Below are 18,440 nucleotides of genomic sequence, written 5' to 3'. Positions count from 1 at the left end.
TCCCAGTGCCCCCCCGTCAGCACTCACCCAGTGCCCCTCCCCCCCAGGCAGCACTCACCCAGTGCCCCTCTCCCCCCCCGCCCCAGCCAGCACTCACCCAGTGCCCCTCTCCCCCCCCCGGCAGCACTCACCCAGTGCCCCTCTCCCCCCCCGCCCCAGCCAGCACTCACCCAGTGCCCCTCCCCCCACCAACACTCTCCCAGTGCCCCTCCCCCCACCAACACTCTCCCAGTGCCCCCCCCCGTCAGCACTCACCCAGTGCCCATCTCCCCCCCGCCCCAGCCAGCACTCACCCAGTGCCCCTCCCCCCACCAACACTCTCCCAGTGCCCCTCCCCCCACCAACACTCTCCCAGTGCCCCCCCCGTCAGCACTCACACTGTGCCCCTCCCCCCCAGCCCGCACTCACCCAGTGGCCCTCCCCCCCAGCCAGCTCTCACCCAGTGCCCCTCCCCCCGTCAGCACTCACCCAGTGCCCCTCCCCCCCAGCCAGCACTCACCCAGTGCCCCTCCCCCCCAGCCAGCACTCACCCAGTGCCCCTCCCCCCCCAGCCAGCACTCACCCAGTGCCCCTCCCCCCCAGCCAGCACTCACCCAGTGCCCCTCCCCCGTCAGCAGTCACCCAGTGCCCCTCCCCCCCAGCCAGCACTCACCCAGTGCCCCTCCCCCCGTCAGCACTCACCCAGTGCCCCTCCCCCCCAGCCAGCACTCACCCAGTGCCCCTCTCCCCCCCCACCCCGCCAGCACTCACCCAGTGCCCCTCTCCCCCCCCACCCAGCCAGCGCTCACCCAGTGCCCCCCCAAGCCAGCGCTCACCCAGTGCCCCTCCCAGCCAGCGCTCACCCAGTGCCCCCCCCCGGGCAGCACTCACCCAGGGCCCCATCGTGCAGCAGGGCCGAGATGCTGCAGAGCAGGCGGGCACACATCTCGGCCAGCGCTGGCATGGTCGCCATGCGGAACGCCTCCTGGCACAGGTAGCGCTCCAGCTGCTCGCGGTGCTGCACCGCCGCCGGGTCGTGGCCATGGAAAGCCGGCAGCTCCAGCACTCGCGGCAGAAGAACGAGCTGGGAAGGGAGAAGCATGAGTGCAAACGTGGGGCCCAGCCTGGGAGGCCCGGGCTGGGCAGGGCATGCGGTGGGGGCAGCAGGCTGGGCCAGGCCAGGAATGTTGGGGGCAGGGAGCAGGACAGGCTGGGCTAGACAGGCTGCACTGGGGGAGCGGGGGGCACTGGACAGGCTGCACTGGGGGAGCAGGGGCACTGGACAGGCTGCACTGGGGGAGCGGGGGGCACTGGACAGGCTGCACTGGGGGAGCGGGGGGCACTGGACAGGCTGCACTGGGGGAGCAGGGGCACTGGACAGGCTGCACTGGGGGAGCGGGGGGGCACTGGACAGGCTGCACTGGGGGAGCGGGGGGCACAGGCAGGCTGCACAGGGGGCGCGGGGGGCACTGGACAGGCTGCACTGGGGGAGCGGGGGCACTGGACAGGCTGCACTGGGGGAGCGGGGGGGCACTGGACAGGCTGCACTGGGGGAGCGGGGGGGCACTGGACAGGCTGCACTGGGGGAGCGAGGGGCACTGGCTGGCTGCACTGGGGCACAGGGTGGCACTGGACAGGCTGCACTGGGGGAGCGGGGGCACTGGACAGGCTGCACTGGGGGAGCGGGGGGCACTGGACAGGCTGCACTGGGGGAGCAGGGGGGCACTGAACAGGCTGCACGGGGGGAGTGGGGGGCACTGGCTGGCTGCACTGGGGGAGCGGGGGGCACTGGACAGGCTGCACTGGGGCCCAGGGGGGCACTGGACAGGCTGCACTGGGGGAGCGGGGGGCACTGGACAGGCTGCACTGGGGGAGCGGGGGGGCACTGGACAGGCTGCACTGGGGCACAGGGGGGCACTGGACAGGCTGCACTGGGGGAGTGGGGGGCACTGGCTGGCTGCACTGGGGGAGCGGGGGGCACTGGCTGGCTGCACTGGGGGAGCGGGGGGCACTGGCTGGCTGCACTGGGGGAGCAGGGGGCACTGGCTGGCTGGCTGAGGGTTATGTCTGACTGCGGAGTTGGGGTACAGGGCATGGTGGGGGCATGGCCAGGCCAGGCCAGGGGCAGAAGGGACTGAATGGATGGCCAGTGCAGTGGGGCAGGTTGTACCATGGGCACATGGGCCTGGTAGGACAAGGTGTCGGCTGGGCAGGGCCAGGCAGGGGTGCAGTGGGGCTGGTGTTTGGGGCCAGGCACATGGAGGTGCGGGCACTGGGGAATGAGAGCCAGAGGCAGAAGGGGCACCCAGCAGCCCCGGAGCAGCCCCTGGGGCCCTCCCCACCTCAGCACACCATGGTCCTGCCAAGCGAGCGGCGCGGTACCCGTGGGCGCCTGCCAGTGGGCGAGCAGTGTGGTACTTTCAGGCAGCAGATGCCAAGAGCAACCATGGCCAATATGGTGGTGTGACGAAGAGGAGATTTTCCCTTGTTATGTTGTATGTGAGTCTTACTGTTTTGCATGAATTGTGCGTGCCTCAGTTTCCCTGTGTATTGCACCAATGTCTGGGTGGTGGGACTAAGCGTGTGTGACTTGTGGGGGCTGCTCCAGCTGCCTGCAGGGATGCTATGGCCGCCCCTTCGTAACCTGAGACCCAGGAGGGGGATGCGACCAGGTGACTCTTGGCAGGGGAAGCGAAGTGAGACAAAGGCCGGAGGAGGAGCAACGGGCTGGGCAGGGGCCAGGCAGCTGGAAGGAGTCAGTCTGGGCTGGCTTGGGGCGCAGGGGGAGGGGCAGAGCCCTGGTTCTGGGCTCCCCTCCCCCAAAGATGGTCTTGGCTGAAAGTCCCTGATTTCTGTGCTAACGAGCTCTGCCCTTCGCCGTGATCCTGTCGACTGATAAACCTGCTGTTTCCCCGGCTGGCTGAGAGTCTCGTCTGCCTGCGGAGTGGGGGGGCAGGGCCCTCTGGCTGCCCCAGGACCCCGCCCGGGCGACTGGCTGCGGGAAGCGCACGGAGGGGCAGGGGATGCTGGATGCTCTGAGCTCAGACCCAGGAAGGTGGAAGCTGTGGGAGCTTCTTGCCCTGGGGACTGTCTGCTCCGAGAGAGGAGGCTCCCCCAGAGTCCTGCCCGGCTCCGTAGGGAGTAGAGCCGGCATCGCCCACCGGCTTCGTAAAGAGCCGTGACAGGTGGCCGCTGGTGGAAAGTGACTTACGGCTCAGCCAGGGCACCAGCAGGGCACCAGCCAGGGCACCTGTCACATCCAGAGCTGGCCTGGCCCATGGCTCCAGCTGGCAGCGCCGTGGGGCACTGAGCAGCTGCTGGAAGGACACTCCCTGCTCTGCGAAGCCAGGCGACGTGGCTACAGGCCTGGCCTGGCATCTCCCTGCCCAGCCTGGCCCAGGGCGAAGTGGGCGCTGTGAGGCACCCGGAGAGGCCACGCGGGGGCTCCGGGGCCAGGACCTGGCGCCCCCCTGTGCAGCCGTGGGGGGAGGGGGAGGCTGCTGAGGGCAGCTCCCGCCGGCCCCTGCCCTTACCGAGTCGATGAGGATGAAGGCAGCCGGGTGGCGCTGGGCCACGCCCGCCCGCTGGAGCCGCATGGCGACCTCGTACTGGTTCCTGGGCTCAAAGCAGAAAGGCCGGGACAGCAGGGCGTACCTGGGGCAGGAGGGCGAGCTGGGTGGGTGGGCCGATGGGGCGAACAGTGGGGGCTGTGACACAGGGGGGCTCTGAGCCCAGCCCAGTGTGGGACAGGGCCCGGGGGGGGGGGGTGAGCCCAGCCCAGCGTGGGACACAGCCCGGGTGGGGGAGTGACCCCAGCCCAGCCTGGGACAGGGCCCGGGGGCGGGGTGAGCCCAGCCCAGCCTGGGACAGGGCCCGGGGGCGGGGTGAGCCCAGCCCGGTGTGGGACAGGGCCCGGGGGGGGGGGTGAGCCCAGCCCGGTGTGGGACAGGGCCCGGGGGCGGGGGTGAGCCCAGCCCAGCGTGGGACACAGCCCGGGGGGGGGGAGTGACCCCAGCCCAGCCTGGGACAGGGCCCGGGGTGGGGGGTGAGCCCAGCCCAGCGTGGGACACAGCCCGGGTGGGGGAGTGAGCCCAGCCCAGCCTGGGACAGGGCCCGGGGGCGGGGTGAGCCCAGCCCAGCCTGGGACAGGGCCCGGGGGCGGGGTGAGCCCAGCCCAGCCTGGGACAGGGCCCGGGGGGGGGGGGGGGGGAGCCCAGCCCAGCGTGGCACAGGGCCCGGGGGCGGGGTGAGCCCAGCCCAGCCTGGGACAGGGCCCGGGGGGGGGGTGAGCCCAGCCCCGCCTGGGACGGGGCCCGGGGGGGGGGGGGGGAGGGACCCCCGCCCAGCCTTGGACAGGGCCCGGGGAGGGGGGTGACCTCAGCCCAGCCTGGGACGGGCCAAGGGGGGGAGTGAACCCAGCCCAGCCTGGGACAGGGCCCGGGGGGGGGGGGAGCCCCCCCCAGCCTGGGAAAGGGCCCGGGGGGGGGGGCGGGAGTGACCCCAGCCCAGCCTGGGACAGGGCCCGGGGAGGGGGGTGACCTCAGCCCAGCCTGGGACGGGCCTTGGGGGGGAGTGAACCCAGCCCAGCCTGGGACAGGGCCCGGGGAGGGGGAGTGAGCCCAGCCCAGCCTGGGACAGGGCCTGGGGAGGGGAGTGACCCCAGCCCAGCCTGGGACAGGGCCCGGGGGGGGGGGTGAGCCCAGCCCAGCCTGGGACAGGGCCCGGGGAGGGGGAGTGAGCCCAGCCCAGCCTGGGACAGGGCCTGGGGAGGGGTGTGACCCCAGCCCAGCCTGGGACAGGGCCCGGGGGGGGGGGGGAGTGACCCCAGCCCAGCCTGGGACAGGGCCCGGGGAGGGGGAGTGAGCCCAGCCCAGCCTGGGACAGGGCCTGGGGAGGGGGGTGAGCCCAGCCCAGCCTGGGACAGGGCCTGGGGAGGGGGGTGAGCCCAGCCCAGCCTGGGACAGGGCCCGGGGGGCGGGTGAGCCCAGCCCAGCCTGGGACAGGGCCCGGGGACGGGGGGTGAGCCCAGCCCAGCCTGGGACAGTTTGCCAGGCAGGGGCTCAGCTGGCCCGGGTTGGGCTCGGCTGCGCAGGGCATGGCTGCGGTCCCGGCGGTGTGCCCCCTTGGCGGCTGGCTCCTAGCCCGGGCAGCAGCGGGTGAGGTGCTGCATTGCGACATTGGCCCGAGCAGCCTGGCAGCGAGGGCACTGGCGCCGCCCGAGGGTGCCCAGGCAGGGGGAGCGGATCTGGCCAGGAGCCCCCGTCGGCTCTCACCTCTCGGTGTGTGGCAGGCTCTCCCTGTACCTCTGCTCCGAGGGCAGCACGTTCCCGCAGCGAGGGCTCGTGGGCAACGCCTGGGCGCTGACGCTGACGCTGGCCTCCCAGTCCTCTGTGGACTGCAGGGAGAGGGGTTAGGGGGCGCCCCCCAGCTGGGTCCCCGACGGAGGGAGTGGGGGCACTGCCGGGGGCAGGCTGACGGCTGGCGTGGGGGGCAGGTGCTGGCAGGGGAAGGAGCCCTGGGCTGGGAGATGAACAGAGCCTTCCTCGGGCAGCCTGCTCCCGGCGCGGGCCCCTTGCCAGGGCAGCCGAGCTGGGCGCTGAGTGTGGACTCGGGGCTGGCCCCATGCCCAGGGGAGCCCCTCCCCCAGCAGCTAGGCCTGCCCGGTGCCCAGCTTTGCACCTGCCGTGTTGGGTCAGACGTACGACTGGACACCCGCAGGCCAGTCACCGCCGGGCCCCTGCTCAGCCAGGGCCGCCCCCTCCCGGAGCAGAGGGAGCCCAGCTGGGGGGGGGGGGGCGGGGGAGGAAGGGGAGATAGAGACGTCCACCCAGTGACAGAGGGGGGGCCTTGGGGGCAAGAGGCAGAAAAGGGGCGGAGCCTGGGGAGAGGCGGGGCAGGGGGTGGGGCTGGGAGTTTGGTTACCAGCATTTCGAAAGGTGGCAACCCCATGCCAGCCCCCCCTCCCCCACCAGCCCCACACACCAGGGGAGCCCGGCGTCCAGCCCCCTCTCCCCCATCAGCCCCATGCCAGCCCCCCCTCCCCCACCAGCCCCACACACCAGGGGAGCCCGGCGACCAGCCCCCCCTCCCCCATCAGCCCCATGCCCAGCCCCCCCTCCCCCACCAGCCCCACACACCAGGGGAGCCCGGCGCCCAGCCCCCCCTCCCCCACCAGCCCCACACACCAGGGGAGCCCGGCACCCAGCCCCCCCTCCCCCATCAGCCCCATGCCCAGCCCCCCCACCCCCACCAGCCCCACACACCAGGGGAGCCCGGCACCCAGCCCCCACTCCCCCATCAGCCCCACGTGCCCTGCAGGAGCCCAGCCATCCCCTCCCCTGTTGGCATCCCGCCCCGGGGCAGCCTGGTGCCCCTCCATGCCCCGCACACCTCGGGCTCGTAGCGGATCAGGATGTCGTACTCCATGGCGTAGGGGATGTTGCTGATGTGGAAGGACAGGCCGGCCCCATCCCGCACGCGGGCGAAGCCGGGCCCTGTCCATGTGATCATGTGACCCGCGTGCTCCCGGGACACCACTTCCACGTCGGGCTAGGGGGCAGAAACCTGGGTCAGTGACCTGCCCCTCCACTGCTGCCCTTTGCCCTCACCTCGCCCCATCCTTTCCCCCCCACTACCCTCAGCCCATCCCTGTCCCCACCCCTCCACCGCTGCCCCGTGCCCCCACCTGCCCCCACCTCGCCCAATCCCTGCCCCCCGTTAACCTCAGCCCATCCCTGTCCCCACTCCTGCTCCCTGCTATTCTCCCTTGTGTGACAAAATGGGAACTCTTTGTAGTGCTTTGTATTAATCCTTTGGGTGCCTCAGTTTCCCCGTACACCCTGCATTGCTGCCCAGTGGTGGGAGGATTTCAGCAGACACTACCGTGCGCAGCTACAGCACGGCGTCACGGGGCTCTCCCCTCGCCTCACTAGCCCCCCCCCCAAGAGGTGGGCACAGTGGTCAGGGAAGAACCCCCTGTGGGCCTAGCGCTGTTCACTGGGGGGGAGCGGTCCCTGCGCAGCGGTCAGGGCTCTGCCTCCATGGGAATTCTGTCCATCCTTGCCTCAGTTTCCCCTAGGTGCTGCAGTGTTGGGGAGAGGAAAGGCCTGGGTGCTCTCTGGTGGCGGGGCTCCTTGCCACCTGGCCTCGGGCCCTGGACCCGGGCAGGTTTTAAGACAATGGCAGTCCCAGTCGCTGGGACTTTGGAACCCAGCAACCAGGGAGTGTGGCTGCCCTGCCCGGGGACCCAGCCGTGACTGCCCAGCTGGGAACAGAGGGCGGGGGGGTTAAGCACTGGCTGCGGGAAGCAGGCGCCCCTGGGGGTCCGGCAGGGGATCAGACAGACGGGAGGCAGAGTGGGAGCCCAGGGGGTCTCTACAGCTTGGCTGGGCTCTGCGGGAACTGTCCTTTCTCTGGGCTCCCCCAGGGCTGCCTGCGCTGGGTTCAGGGGACTGCTGAGCCGGGCTGGGCCCACGCTGCCTGTCTCTCTGCCGGCGCTGGCAGAGGGGGGCTGCTCCCTAGGGTGCTCCGAGTCTCTGCCCGGCTCTGTCTCAGGGGACTCGCTGGGCAGAGCTCGTGGGCCAGAGCAGTGGGATGGAGCCCAGAGGCCCGAGCGGGACCCCTGGGGCTCTGGCCCACTGCAGGGGGCCCCCAGAGCCGGTCCCAAAGCTGAGGCCATGCCAGACGGGCTGGGCAGAGCTCCCAGGGGTCTGTCTGCACTTGAGGGCCGGCGCTGGCACAGCTGCGGCGCTGTGGGCCGACCGGAGGGGCGCTGCCATTAGCCCCACATCCCGAGGCAGCAGCTGGGTGTAGGGCAGACCCCCCATCGGCCTAGCGCTGTGCACAGCGGGGCAGGTCGGCTGGGCATCGGCGCCCCCCGAGCACCGGAGCAGGTGTAGGCCTGGTGGGGCCGCATGGGCGACCTCGGGGGAGGAATGGGACCCGGGGGGCTGGCCCAGGGGACTGTTTGAGAACTGGGGCATAGCCCCAACCCTGTGGATCTGTGACACCCCCCACCCACCCCCATTCCTACCCCAACCCCCCCGCCTCTCACCTTGTGCTGGGGCTGCCGGCCACGCCGGGACAGGGCTCGGTGCTGCAGGAGCCACATGGCGCTGCGCTGGCGCCGCAGACGCCCCTTCCGCCCGTTCGGGAGCCCGCTGGAATACTCCAGGCAGTCCGGGGGGGCCTCGGGGCGCAGTGCTCCCTGCAACGGGCCAGGGTCAGCCTGGCAGAGCGCCGGGGCACCCCGGGGGGGGACTGATGAGGGGGCAGGAGGCTGCCAAGGGGGGCTGGGGTTAGCCCGAGGAGACCCCATGACCGCGGCAGGCTCTGGCTGCCCAGAGGGACGCTGACACCCGGCTGCTGCTGGGTCCTGTTGCTCAGTGGGGGGCACAACCCCCAGCCCAGACCCCAGCCTGGCACCAGAGACTGTGCCCCACAGCCATGGAACTGCACTCAGGAGGGGCACTGAGCCCTGGCCCCCCTCAGCCCTGGACGCTGCACGCTGCCCCCCTCAGCCCCGGGACCCATGGGTAGCCCCCCCCCCGGCCCCAGGATCCTGTGTGCTGCCCCCACCTCAGCCCCAGGACCCTGCCCCCCTGGCACCCCACCCCCTCCCCCCGCAGCCCCGGGACCCGCAGCAGCCCAGCGTCTGGTGCCCGCACTCACCGGCAGCGTGGGGTGGCTGGGCGCGTGGCCTGTGGCGTGCTCTGCCTCGTAGCTGTAGTAGTCCAGGGGTGCACAGAAGTAGCCGGGTTGCACCTGGTCACACTGGCGCCCGATGAGGTGGGGCCGGCAGGGGCACAACCCGTCCTCCATGGAGCACCTGGGGGCGGCACAAGCCCTGTCCGTCCTGGGCTAAGGGAGCCTGCCCTACCCCGTCCGTGTGTCCGGGGGAGCCGGCCCAGCCCAGGGCACATGTCTGTGTGTCTGTCCCAGGGCAGAGGCCGTGGGGGAGGGGTGAAAGGCCAGCCTGTTACCAACCAGCCCTGAGTGCCCTGGTTCCACCCCACAGCTTGTGTCCCACCCCCGGGGGGATGAACTGGGCATGTTCTTACTGTCTTCTCCAAAGACTCTGTGTGCCTCAGTTTCCCCTGTGTGTCACTCAGGTCTGTGGGACAAGGGGGGTGATCTTTGCAGTGACCCCTAGAGGCCAGGTGTGGCTGTGATGGCCAGGCCCCCTCCTCTGCCAGGATCAGCCTGGGGGGTTGGTGCAGCCCGGGGGGGCCGGCTGGCCCGGGGAACAGAAAGGAAAGAGGAGGGGCAAGGGGTGTGAGGGAGGGTTGCCAACTCTCCAGGGTTGGCCTGGAGTCTCCCGAATCGGCATCGGTCTCCCGGTGACTATTGCAAGTCAGTTCTACGCCGGGTCCCCGCCCACCACCTGTCCGTCCCCCAGCTAGCGACCGGGGGGCCTTGCTCCCTCTGGGGGTGGGGCTCCAGGCAAAGCCAGGCGGCTGGAGGCTCAGGGGTGCGGTTCCAGGAGGCGAGGGGGGGGGAGAACGGGGTTCCTCCCAGGGGCCGAGAGAGCCCGGGGCTGGGAGTGCCTGACACCCGGCACCCCTGAGCCACGGTGCCACCACTGCCCCATGCCCTTCCCCCCGGCCATGGTGCCGCCCCCTTCCCCACCCTGGCTGTGGTACCGCCCGCTCTGCCCTCTCTCCCCAGCCGTGGTACCGTCCCCTCCCGGCCCCCAGCCGTGGTGCCGCCCCCTTCCCCCCCCAGCCGTGGTACCGTCCCCTCCCGGCCCCCAGCCGTGGTGCCGCCCCCTTCCCCCCCCAGCCGTGGTACCGTCCCCTCCCAGCCCCCAGCCGTGGTGCCGCCCCCTTCCCCCCCAGCCGTGGTACCACCCCCTCCCGGCCCCCACCCGGGGTACCGTCCCCCCCCGGCCCCCAGCCGTGGTACTGCCCCCTTCCCCCCCCAGCCGTGGTACCGCCCCCTTCCCCCCCCACCCGTGGTACTGCCCCCTTCACCCCCCAGCCGTGGTACCGCCCCCTTCCCACCCCGCTGTGGTACCGCCCCCTTCCCCCCCCAGCCGTGGCACCGTCCCCTTCCCCCCCCCAGCCGTGGCACCGTCCCCGTCCCCCCCACCATGGCACCGCCCCCTTCCCACCCAGCTGTGGTACCGCCCCCTTCCCCCCTGGCCATGTTACTGCCTGTGACGAATTGGGGCTGTTCTTTTAATGTTTCCCCTGGATACTGTGGGGGGGCTCAGGTTCTGGCCGACCCTCTGTCGCCTGGCAAGTAATGGCCTGGGCCCTTCCCCCCTGCCAGGGGATGCTAAAGGTGGGGGAGAACAAGGGGATCAGGTGCCTCCTGGCCCGGGAAAGGGACACAGCCCAGAGAGGAGGGGCTGAGGGGGGGTTCAGTCTGGGGCTGGCTGGGAAATGGAGAGGGGCGCCCCCCCCAACGGGGCTGTGGCCTCCCTGGGGGCCCCAATGGACCTAACTCAAGGGGGTCCTGCTGTCTGTGCCAGCAAGGCCTGTCCTGGACTGTGTCCCTGTCATCTAATAAACCTTCTGTGTTACTGGCTGGCTGAGAGTCCTGGTGCGTCGCAGGAACCCGGGGGGGCCAGGCCTGGGCTCCCCCCTCCCTCCGTGACACTGCCCCCTCCCCTCCCAGCCGTGATACCACCTGCTGTGCCCGCTCCTCCCAGCCGTGGTACTGCCCCCTCCCCCTGGCCGTGGTACCACCCGCTGTGCCCGCTCCCCCCAGCCATGGTACCGCCCCATTCCCCACCCCAGCCGTAGTACTGCCCCCTCCCCCCCGGCCACGGTACCAACCACTGTGCCCACTCCCCCCAGCCGTGGTACCCCCCCCCGTGGCACATGCCTACCTGTTGCTGTAGGCGCCCCCAAAGTCGCAGGCACAGGGCCGGCAGCCGGCCATGTCGTTGCTCAGGCCCCAGAACTCGGGCTGTGGGGAGAGCTGGGTCAGACACTGGGTGGGTCCCACCGGGGGCCAGGGAGGGGCCGGGCACAGGGCACTCACCAGGCACTGGTTGCAGTACCGGCCGCTGACAAAGCGCTTGCAGTAGCAGTCTCCACTGATGTGGTCGCAGGGGGGGCTGCCCGCGATGATGCCCCGAGGGTCGCACCTGCAGGCTGGACACAGACACAGCCGCTTACCCAGCGGGGCCCGAGCCCACGGCCCCCACGAATATCCCAACCTCACCCTCGTGTGAGGCCTGGCACACACACAGCTCTGGGGATGCCCGAGGGGTCGTCCCACGCAGCACCTGGGGCCCTGCCCACCAGCGGCTGTCCTGAGGAGCCATGTTCCCCGGGGCCCTGCAGCACGGCCAGGCTGGGTGGCTGTGATGAAGTGGGCATGTTCTTACCAGCTTCTCTGAATGCTCTGTGTGTGCCTCAGTTTCCCCTATGTGTTACTCAGGTATCTAGGAGGTGGGACAAGGGGGGTGATGTCTGCAGCGACCCCTAGAGGGCAGGTGTGGATCCTGACAGGCTGCAGAGAACAGCCGATACTCGTCGCCTGGCAACTGCTGGCCGGGCCCCCTCCTCTGCCAGGATCAGCCGGGGGTGTTGGTGCAGCCCGGGTGACCTGCTGGCCCGGGAAAGGGAGGCCAGGCAGTTGGAAGGGGTCAGTCCCCTGCATGGGGGCTGGAACTAGGGGGCTGCAGCAGCCCCTGGCGTGACGGGGTTTCCATCATGTCCACGGCTCAGTCGTCTTCCCCCCGCACCCCACCATACACTGCTCCAGCGCCCCGGGGCTCCAGGGGAAGCAGGCCCTGGGTCTCCCCAAGCTGGACTCTGCTGCAGGCGCCTGCTCCCTGTTCGACGCTGGGTTCCCGACGTCTGTGTCACACGCTGGCTGCGGGGGGGGGGGGAGGGCCCGTTGGGGGCATGTGAGGCTCCCTGGGGTCCCGTCCAGGGGGACTCGCTGCAGGGAGCGAACGGGGTGACCATGGGGCTGAAAGCACCGAAGCCAAGAGGCTCCTTGCCCTGGTGAGTGCGGCCCTGAGCGGAGACGCTGCCCCGAGTCCTGCCTGGCTTCACTCCAAGCGGTGCCAAGGCCGTGCCCGTGTCGTGCCCCCGCCCACACTCACGCTGGCAGCCCTGCGGGTCAGTGCGGCTCAGCCCGTAGAAGGCCTCCTTGCAGCTGTCACAGCGCACGCCCTGGACGTGTTCCTTGCAGCGGCACTGCCCAGCGATCATGCCCAGTGCCACGTCCGTGTGGCTGTCACATACTCCACCGTCCAGGGAGCCCACTGGGTCACAGTCACAGGCTGCCAGCACAGGGGAAGAGAGCGGGAGTCACACGCCAGGAGCCAGCTCTGGCCCAGCCCGGATGCCAGCGACTGGCACCGCAGTGACCCCAAAGCAGGTGGCACTGCCAGGGCAGCCAGGATCAGACATGCTGGGCAGAGCGGGGCAGGGACGGGGGAGCTACAGTCGGTGGGGTAGAGAGGGCAGCCGAGTGCCTCAGCACAGCCAAACCCCCGGGCACATGCTCAGGCCAGGGAGTGGAGCGTGGGAGCTGCCCGCAAAGGGGCTGCACCTTGGCATGAGCCCCCTGCGCAGCACTGTAGCCAAAGGGCTCATGCGCTCCCTGACCGCATCCCGGGGCCGTGACCAACATGGGCGATATGTGCCTCAGTTTCCCCAGGTGTTGCCCTGCCGCACTGAGCGCCACATGAGGTGTGGGCCACGCAGCTGGCTGGGGAGACGCATGGGGCAGCAAGGGCTAGGGGGACCCAACAGACAATGGGAACCCCAAGGACCTCGTGAGGCTGCAGATGGAGAACGAGGGGCGATGCCAGGCGAGCGCAGAGAACAGGGGAGCCCCTGGCGCTGAGACATGGGAGAGACGAGGAGGGAGGCCGAGATGGGCTGGCCAGGCTGCCCCTTCGCTGCTCCCCGCTGAGCCAGGACTGGAACCCGGCCCCGGCCGCGCGGCACAGGGGGACGCTCCGAGCAGGGGCTCGCTCGGTGGCCTGGCCGGGCCGAGCTCCCCGGGGCGGCAGGGGCTGCAGCTCAGTCTCGGAGGCAGGGAGCAGCCAGCCTCACGATGCGCAGCGGTGACCCCAGCCCAGGAGCCGTGCAGTGCCCTGGCCTCCCCCCCCCCCCCCCCGGTGCCCAGGGAGGGCACAGGCATGTGTCAGGGGCCCATCCGGGCTGGGAGCAGACCCGGGACAGCACACGACTAGTGGGGGCCTGGCGAGCCCCTGGAGACCCTGAGAGAGAGGATGCCCCCTGCGCTGTGGGCACCCAGCCGGCCCCAGCTCTAGCTTCAGAGGAAGGGGAACAAAGCCCCAGACCCCCGGGGGCGACCCCCTCGCCCGCTGCAGGCTGCCAGGCCTGTCCGCCGGGCACTCACGGACGCAGGCGCTGCTGGCCCGGATGTCGGCCCGCGGGCTGTGGTAGTAGAAGGGTTTGCAGAGCTGGCAGCTGCGGCCCATCGTGTTGTGCTGACAGTCGTCACAGACGCCCCCGCTGGCGTTGCCCGTGGCCAGGTACACGGCCATGTCGAAGTGGCACCGGCGCGAGTGCTGGTTACAGTTACACCCTGCGAGACACCGGTGCCATGCGGTAACCCAGCCCCTGGCCCCACCACCCAGCCCCCGACCACGCCGCCTGGTCCCCAGCCACGCCACCCGGCCACACCACCCAGCCCTGGCCACGCCGCCCGACCCCCGGCCACGCCACTCAGCCCCTGGCCACGCCACCCGGCCACACCGCCCGACAACAGACGGGTTCCTCAACACCGGTCCGGGCACACTCCCCCCCGGGCACTGCCCCCAGCTCACCCTGTGCCCCTGCCCTGGGCACTGCCCCCAGCTCACCCCATGTCCCTGCCCCTGGGCACACTCACCCCCTGGGCACTGCCCCCCAGTTCACTTGCTTCATTAGGCGTGAAAGCAGGCAGGGGGCAGAGCCATGGGGAAGGGGGGGCAGAGCCGTGGGGAAGGGGGGCAGAGCCGTGGGGAAGGGGGGCAGAGCCGTGGGGTAGCGGGGGGGGGGCAGAGCCGTGGGGGGGAGCAGAGCCGTGGGGAAGGGGGGGCAGAGCCGTGGGGAAGGGGGGCCGCCTGCTCTCTCACCTTGGCAGGCGTGCGGGTCGGTGCCCCCGGCAGGGCGCCAGGGCCGGTCCTGGTAGAAGTCCTGGCACCGCTCGCAGTTCAGGCCCGTGGTGTGGTGCCTGCAGACGCAGCGGCCGTGAATCTGCGGGAGAGGCGGCGATGGGTCCCAGGTCAGCTGTGGCCCCTGGTCCACGTGAGACACTGCCACGGCCCCAGGCTGGCCCCTGCCCCCTCATGTCAGGGGCCCAGGGCCCTCAGCTGCCTTCAGCAGGCCACACGCCAGGCCTGAGTGGGTCTCATCTGCACTGGGGCACAGGGACCTCTGAGGCTGCCCCACACCCCCTGACCCCCGCCTGCTGCCCCAGGAATCATGGGCACAGCAGCCACTCAGGGCTCCCCGCTTGGCTGTGCCTGGCTGCCTTGCGGTAGGTCTTGGGGTGAGGCTCTGCCCCCTTACTTCCCCCTCCCCCTGGGGTGGAGCCATGCCCCCTTACCATGCCCTCCACACCCACTGGCACCCCGGGGGCGGGCGCGCACTCGGCGGCGTGGCCGTAGCAGAAGCAGCTCCCGCGCAGCACCAGCTCGTAGAGGGCGTAGTAATACTTGTGCAGCACCTGGCGCCGCGAGTCCAGCAGGTTGTCGCCCAGCGTGTGCAGCTTGGTCAGGTTCACCCGCAGGTTGGTGACACGCAGCAGATCTGGGGGCAGGGGAAGCTTAGCACTGGCTCCCCTCCTGGCGCCGCTACCCACCCCAGCCCCCAACCTCCCAGCCCCTGCTGCTCCCAGTCTCCCCCAGCCCCTGCACTGCCTTGCCCTGATGCCTCCCACTCTCCTCAGCCCCGGCTACGGTGCCCAGTTACCACTCCCGCATGCCCCCGTCTCCAACACTCCTGGGGCCCCTGCAACCCCCCAGGCCTGCCTGTGCCTCCCCTGCCATGGGCATCTCCCTGCACCACCCGCGGCTCTGGACCCGGTGCCCCACGGCGCCGCCCGCGGCTCTGGACCCGGTGCCCCACAGCACCACCCACAGCTCTGGACCCGGTGCCCCGCGGCGCCGCCCGCAGCTCTGGACCCGGTGCCCCACAGCACCACCCGCGGCTCTGGACCCGGTGCCCCACAGCACCACCCGCGGCTCTGGACCCGGTGCCCCGCGGCGCCGCCCGCGGCTCTGGACCCGGTGCCCCACGGCGCTGCCTGCGGCTCTGGACCCGGTGCCCCAGGGCTGCAAGCTCTAGGGCAGGGATTCCAGACCGTCCTCCCGGCCGAGCCCCCCGCCTCGTGCCCCTACCCTGGATGGCTGGGCTGTACGGATCCTCCACTGGGATGGACGGGTCCAGGACCTTGAAAATCACCTGGGAGATAGGTGAGGGGCAGCATGAGACCCCAGAGAGCCCCCAGCCCCGGCCTGCCCCCAGCTCCCCACCATGCCCCAGGGTGACAAAAGAGGGGTAGTGTGACGTTATGAGTGTAATATCATCTCTCATTGAAAGGTGACAGGGCCAGAAAGAGTTAATTACCTCCCAGACTGACCTGACCCAGGGCCAACTTTAAAGACTTGTTAGGAAGATCTGTAAATGAATGAACCATTATCTTTGATCGGGGGAGGTCCTGGATGACTGGAGAAAGGCTAATGTGCCCATCTTTAAAAAAGGGAAGGAGGAGGATCCAGGGAACTACAGGCCAGTCAGCCTCACCTCAGTCCCTGGAAAAATCATGGAGCAGGTCCTCAAGGAATCAATCCTGAACCACTTAGAGGAGGGGAAAGTGATCAGGAACAGTCAGCATGGATTCACCAAGGGCAAGTCATGCCTGACTAACCTAATTGCCTTCTATGATGAGATAACCGGCTCTGTGGATGAGGGGAAAGCAGTGGACGTGTTATTCCTTGTCTTTAGCAAAGCTTTTGATACGGTCTCCCACATTATTCTTGCCGGCAAGTTAAAGAAGTATGGGCTGGATGAATGGACTATAAGGTGGATAGATGGTCGGGCTCAACGGGTAGTGATCAATGGTTCCATGTCTAGTTGGCAGCCGGTTTCAAGCAGAGTGTCCCAAGGGTCGGTCCTGGGCCGGTTTTGTTCAATATCTTCATTAATGATCGGGATGATGGGATGGATTGCACCCTCAGCAAGTTTGCAGATGACACTAAGATGAGGAGAGAGGTAGATACACTGGAGGGTAGGGATAGGGTCCAGAGTGACCTAGACAAATTGGAGGACTGGGCCAAAAGAAACCCGATGAGGTTCAACAAGGGCAAGTGCAGAGTCCTGCACTTAGGACGGAAGAATCCCATGCACTGCTACAGACTAGGGACCGAATGGCTGGGCAGCAGTTCTGCAGAAAAGGACCTGGGGGTTACAGTGGACAAGAAGCTGGATATGAGTCGGCAGTGTGCCCTTGTTGCCAAGGCTAACGGCATTTTGGGCTGTATAAGTAGGGGCATTGCCAGCAGATCAAGGGACGTGATCATTCCCCTCTATTCGACATTGGTGAGGCCTCATCTGGAGACTGTGTCCAGTTGTGGGCCCCACACTACAAGAAGGATGTGGAAAAATTGGAAAGAGTCCAGCGGAGGGCAACAAAAATGCTTAGGGGGCTGGAGCACATGACTTATGAGGAGAGGCTGAGGGAACTGGGATTGTTTAGTCTGCAGAAGAGAAGAATGAGGGGGGATTTGATAGCTGCTTTCAACTACCTGAAGGGGGGTTCCAAAGAGGACGGAGCTCGGCTGTTCTCAGTGGTGGCAGATGACAGAACAAGGAGTAATGGTCTCAAGTTGCAGTGGGGGAGGTTTAGGTTGGATATTAGGAAACACTATTTCACTAGGAGGGTGGTGAAGCACTGGAATGGGTTACCTAGGGAGGTGGTGGAATCTCCTTCCTTAGAGGTTTTTAAGGTCAGGCTTGACAAAGCCCTGGCTGGGATGATTTAGTTGGGGTTGGTCCTGCTTTGAGCAGGGGGTTGGACTAGACACCTCCTGAGGTCCCTTCCAACCCTGATATTCTATGATTGTATGATTAATAGAGCATTGAAATGCAAGTCTGCATTGTTAGAGATAGAAGGGTAGATGTTTGCTCAGGTCTTGTGATGTCAGCAAACAAGTCTTGTCTATTACTATGGCTTTGATTCAAAGACCAAAAAAGGAATATTAACGTTTAGAAAGACACTTGAGGGAAATAGTATTATTGTCCATATGTCTCTTGGAAGGTTGTGGTAACCTGTATCTGAACGGTTTAATGGCTAAATTACTCTGTGCTAGTTGCCAGGATGTTCGGAAGACAGAAAGTTAAGCCTATTGTTTGCTCAGGCCAAAAGGCTGCTGGAAATATATAAAAACCCTGGGACATGATCCTTCTTCATCTCAGATCTGCTTTGTGTTTCAAGAGGGGGAAACCCTGAGCCATAAGGATTGAGATCCCCAGTCATTGACTGGAGTCACCCTGAATATGGACATTGGACTATAAACCTCAGTAAATTGAACTCAGGCAGCGTGAGACCCCAGAGCCCCCGCCGCCCCGGCCTGCCCCCGGCCCTCCCCAATCCCGTTCCCCAGGGCGACAGGTGAGGGGCGGCGTGAGACCCCAGCTCCCCACCTCGCCATGGCTGGAGGGTTCGATCTCGGAGTAGCGCTGCTCACACAACACCTGGTCCACGCGGCCTGACGCCTGCACAGCCACGTCCGGGAACAGCCGGGAGCAATTGTAGCCGAAGTAGCGATAAACCTTCCAGGTGCGGCCGAAATCCGCCGAGCGCTCGATCAGCATGGCCGCCGGGCGGAAGGTCTGGGGGAGAGACACAGAGGGGCTGGGCGCACCGCAGCAGGGCCCCGGGCGGGGTGTCGGGGGAGATGAGCTGGGTGCCCCCCAGAATGGCCACGGGCAGGGTGTCAGGGGAGGGGAGCTGGGTGCCGGGCGGGTGTCAGGGGAGGGGAGCTGGGTGCAGGGCGGGTGTCAGGGGAGGGGAGCTGGGTGCCGCGCGGGGTGTCGGGGAGGGGAGCTGGGTGCCGGGCGGGGTGTCAGGGAGGGGAGCTGGGTGCTGGGCGGGTGTCAGGGGAGGGGAGCGGGGTGCGGGGCGGGTGTCAGGGGAGGGGAGCTGGGTGCCCCCCAGAATGGCCACGGGCGGGGTGTCAGGGGAGGGGAGCTGGGTGCCCCCCAGAATGGCCCCGGGCAGGGTGTCGGGGAGGGGAGCTGGGTGCCGGGCGGGAGTCAGGGGAGGGGAGCGGGGTGCCGGGCGGGGTGTCAGGGGAGGGGAGCTGGGTGCCCCGCGGGATGTCAGGGAGGGGAGCTGGGTGCCCGGCGGGAGTCAGGGGAGGGGAGCTGGGTGCCGGGCGGGTGTCAGGGGAGGGGAGCTGGGTGCCCCCCAGAATGGCCACGGGCGGGGTGTCAGGGGAGGGGAGCTGGGTGCCCCCCAGAATGGACACGGGCGGG

General features: G+C 68.7%; 1 protein-coding gene across 3 annotated transcripts in view; it reads right to left on the bottom strand.

Annotated features, from left to right (window-relative positions):
- Positions 1-18,440, bottom strand: part of LOC123374381 (laminin subunit beta-2-like) — a 47,278-nt gene that overhangs the window by 20,211 nt on the left and 8,627 nt on the right. For all 3 annotated transcript variants that reach the window (XM_045024301.1, XM_045024302.1, XM_045024303.1), the window contains exons 6-19: positions 17,607-17,795; positions 15,302-15,365; positions 14,509-14,711; positions 14,036-14,156; positions 13,315-13,503; positions 12,044-12,223; positions 10,969-11,081; positions 10,814-10,893; positions 8,650-8,806; positions 8,033-8,185; positions 6,370-6,528; positions 5,253-5,374; positions 3,513-3,633; positions 871-1,063 (exon numbers count right to left, since the gene is read on the bottom strand). In XM_045024301.1, coding sequence (XP_044880236.1) covers positions 871-1,063; positions 3,513-3,633; positions 5,253-5,374; positions 6,370-6,528; positions 8,033-8,185; positions 8,650-8,806; positions 10,814-10,893; positions 10,969-11,081; positions 12,044-12,223; positions 13,315-13,503; positions 14,036-14,156; positions 14,509-14,711; positions 15,302-15,365; positions 17,607-17,795 — 2,044 coding nt within the window. The remainder of the gene's footprint in view (positions 1-870; positions 1,064-3,512; positions 3,634-5,252; positions 5,375-6,369; positions 6,529-8,032; positions 8,186-8,649; positions 8,807-10,813; positions 10,894-10,968; positions 11,082-12,043; positions 12,224-13,314; positions 13,504-14,035; positions 14,157-14,508; positions 14,712-15,301; positions 15,366-17,606; positions 17,796-18,440) is intronic.

This window comes from Mauremys mutica, chromosome 7 (assembly GCF_020497125.1).
Source record: "Mauremys mutica isolate MM-2020 ecotype Southern chromosome 7, ASM2049712v1, whole genome shotgun sequence".
Taxonomy (NCBI): Eukaryota; Metazoa; Chordata; order Testudines; family Geoemydidae; genus Mauremys; species Mauremys mutica.
This window is presented reverse-complemented; position numbering and strand designations above follow the sequence as displayed.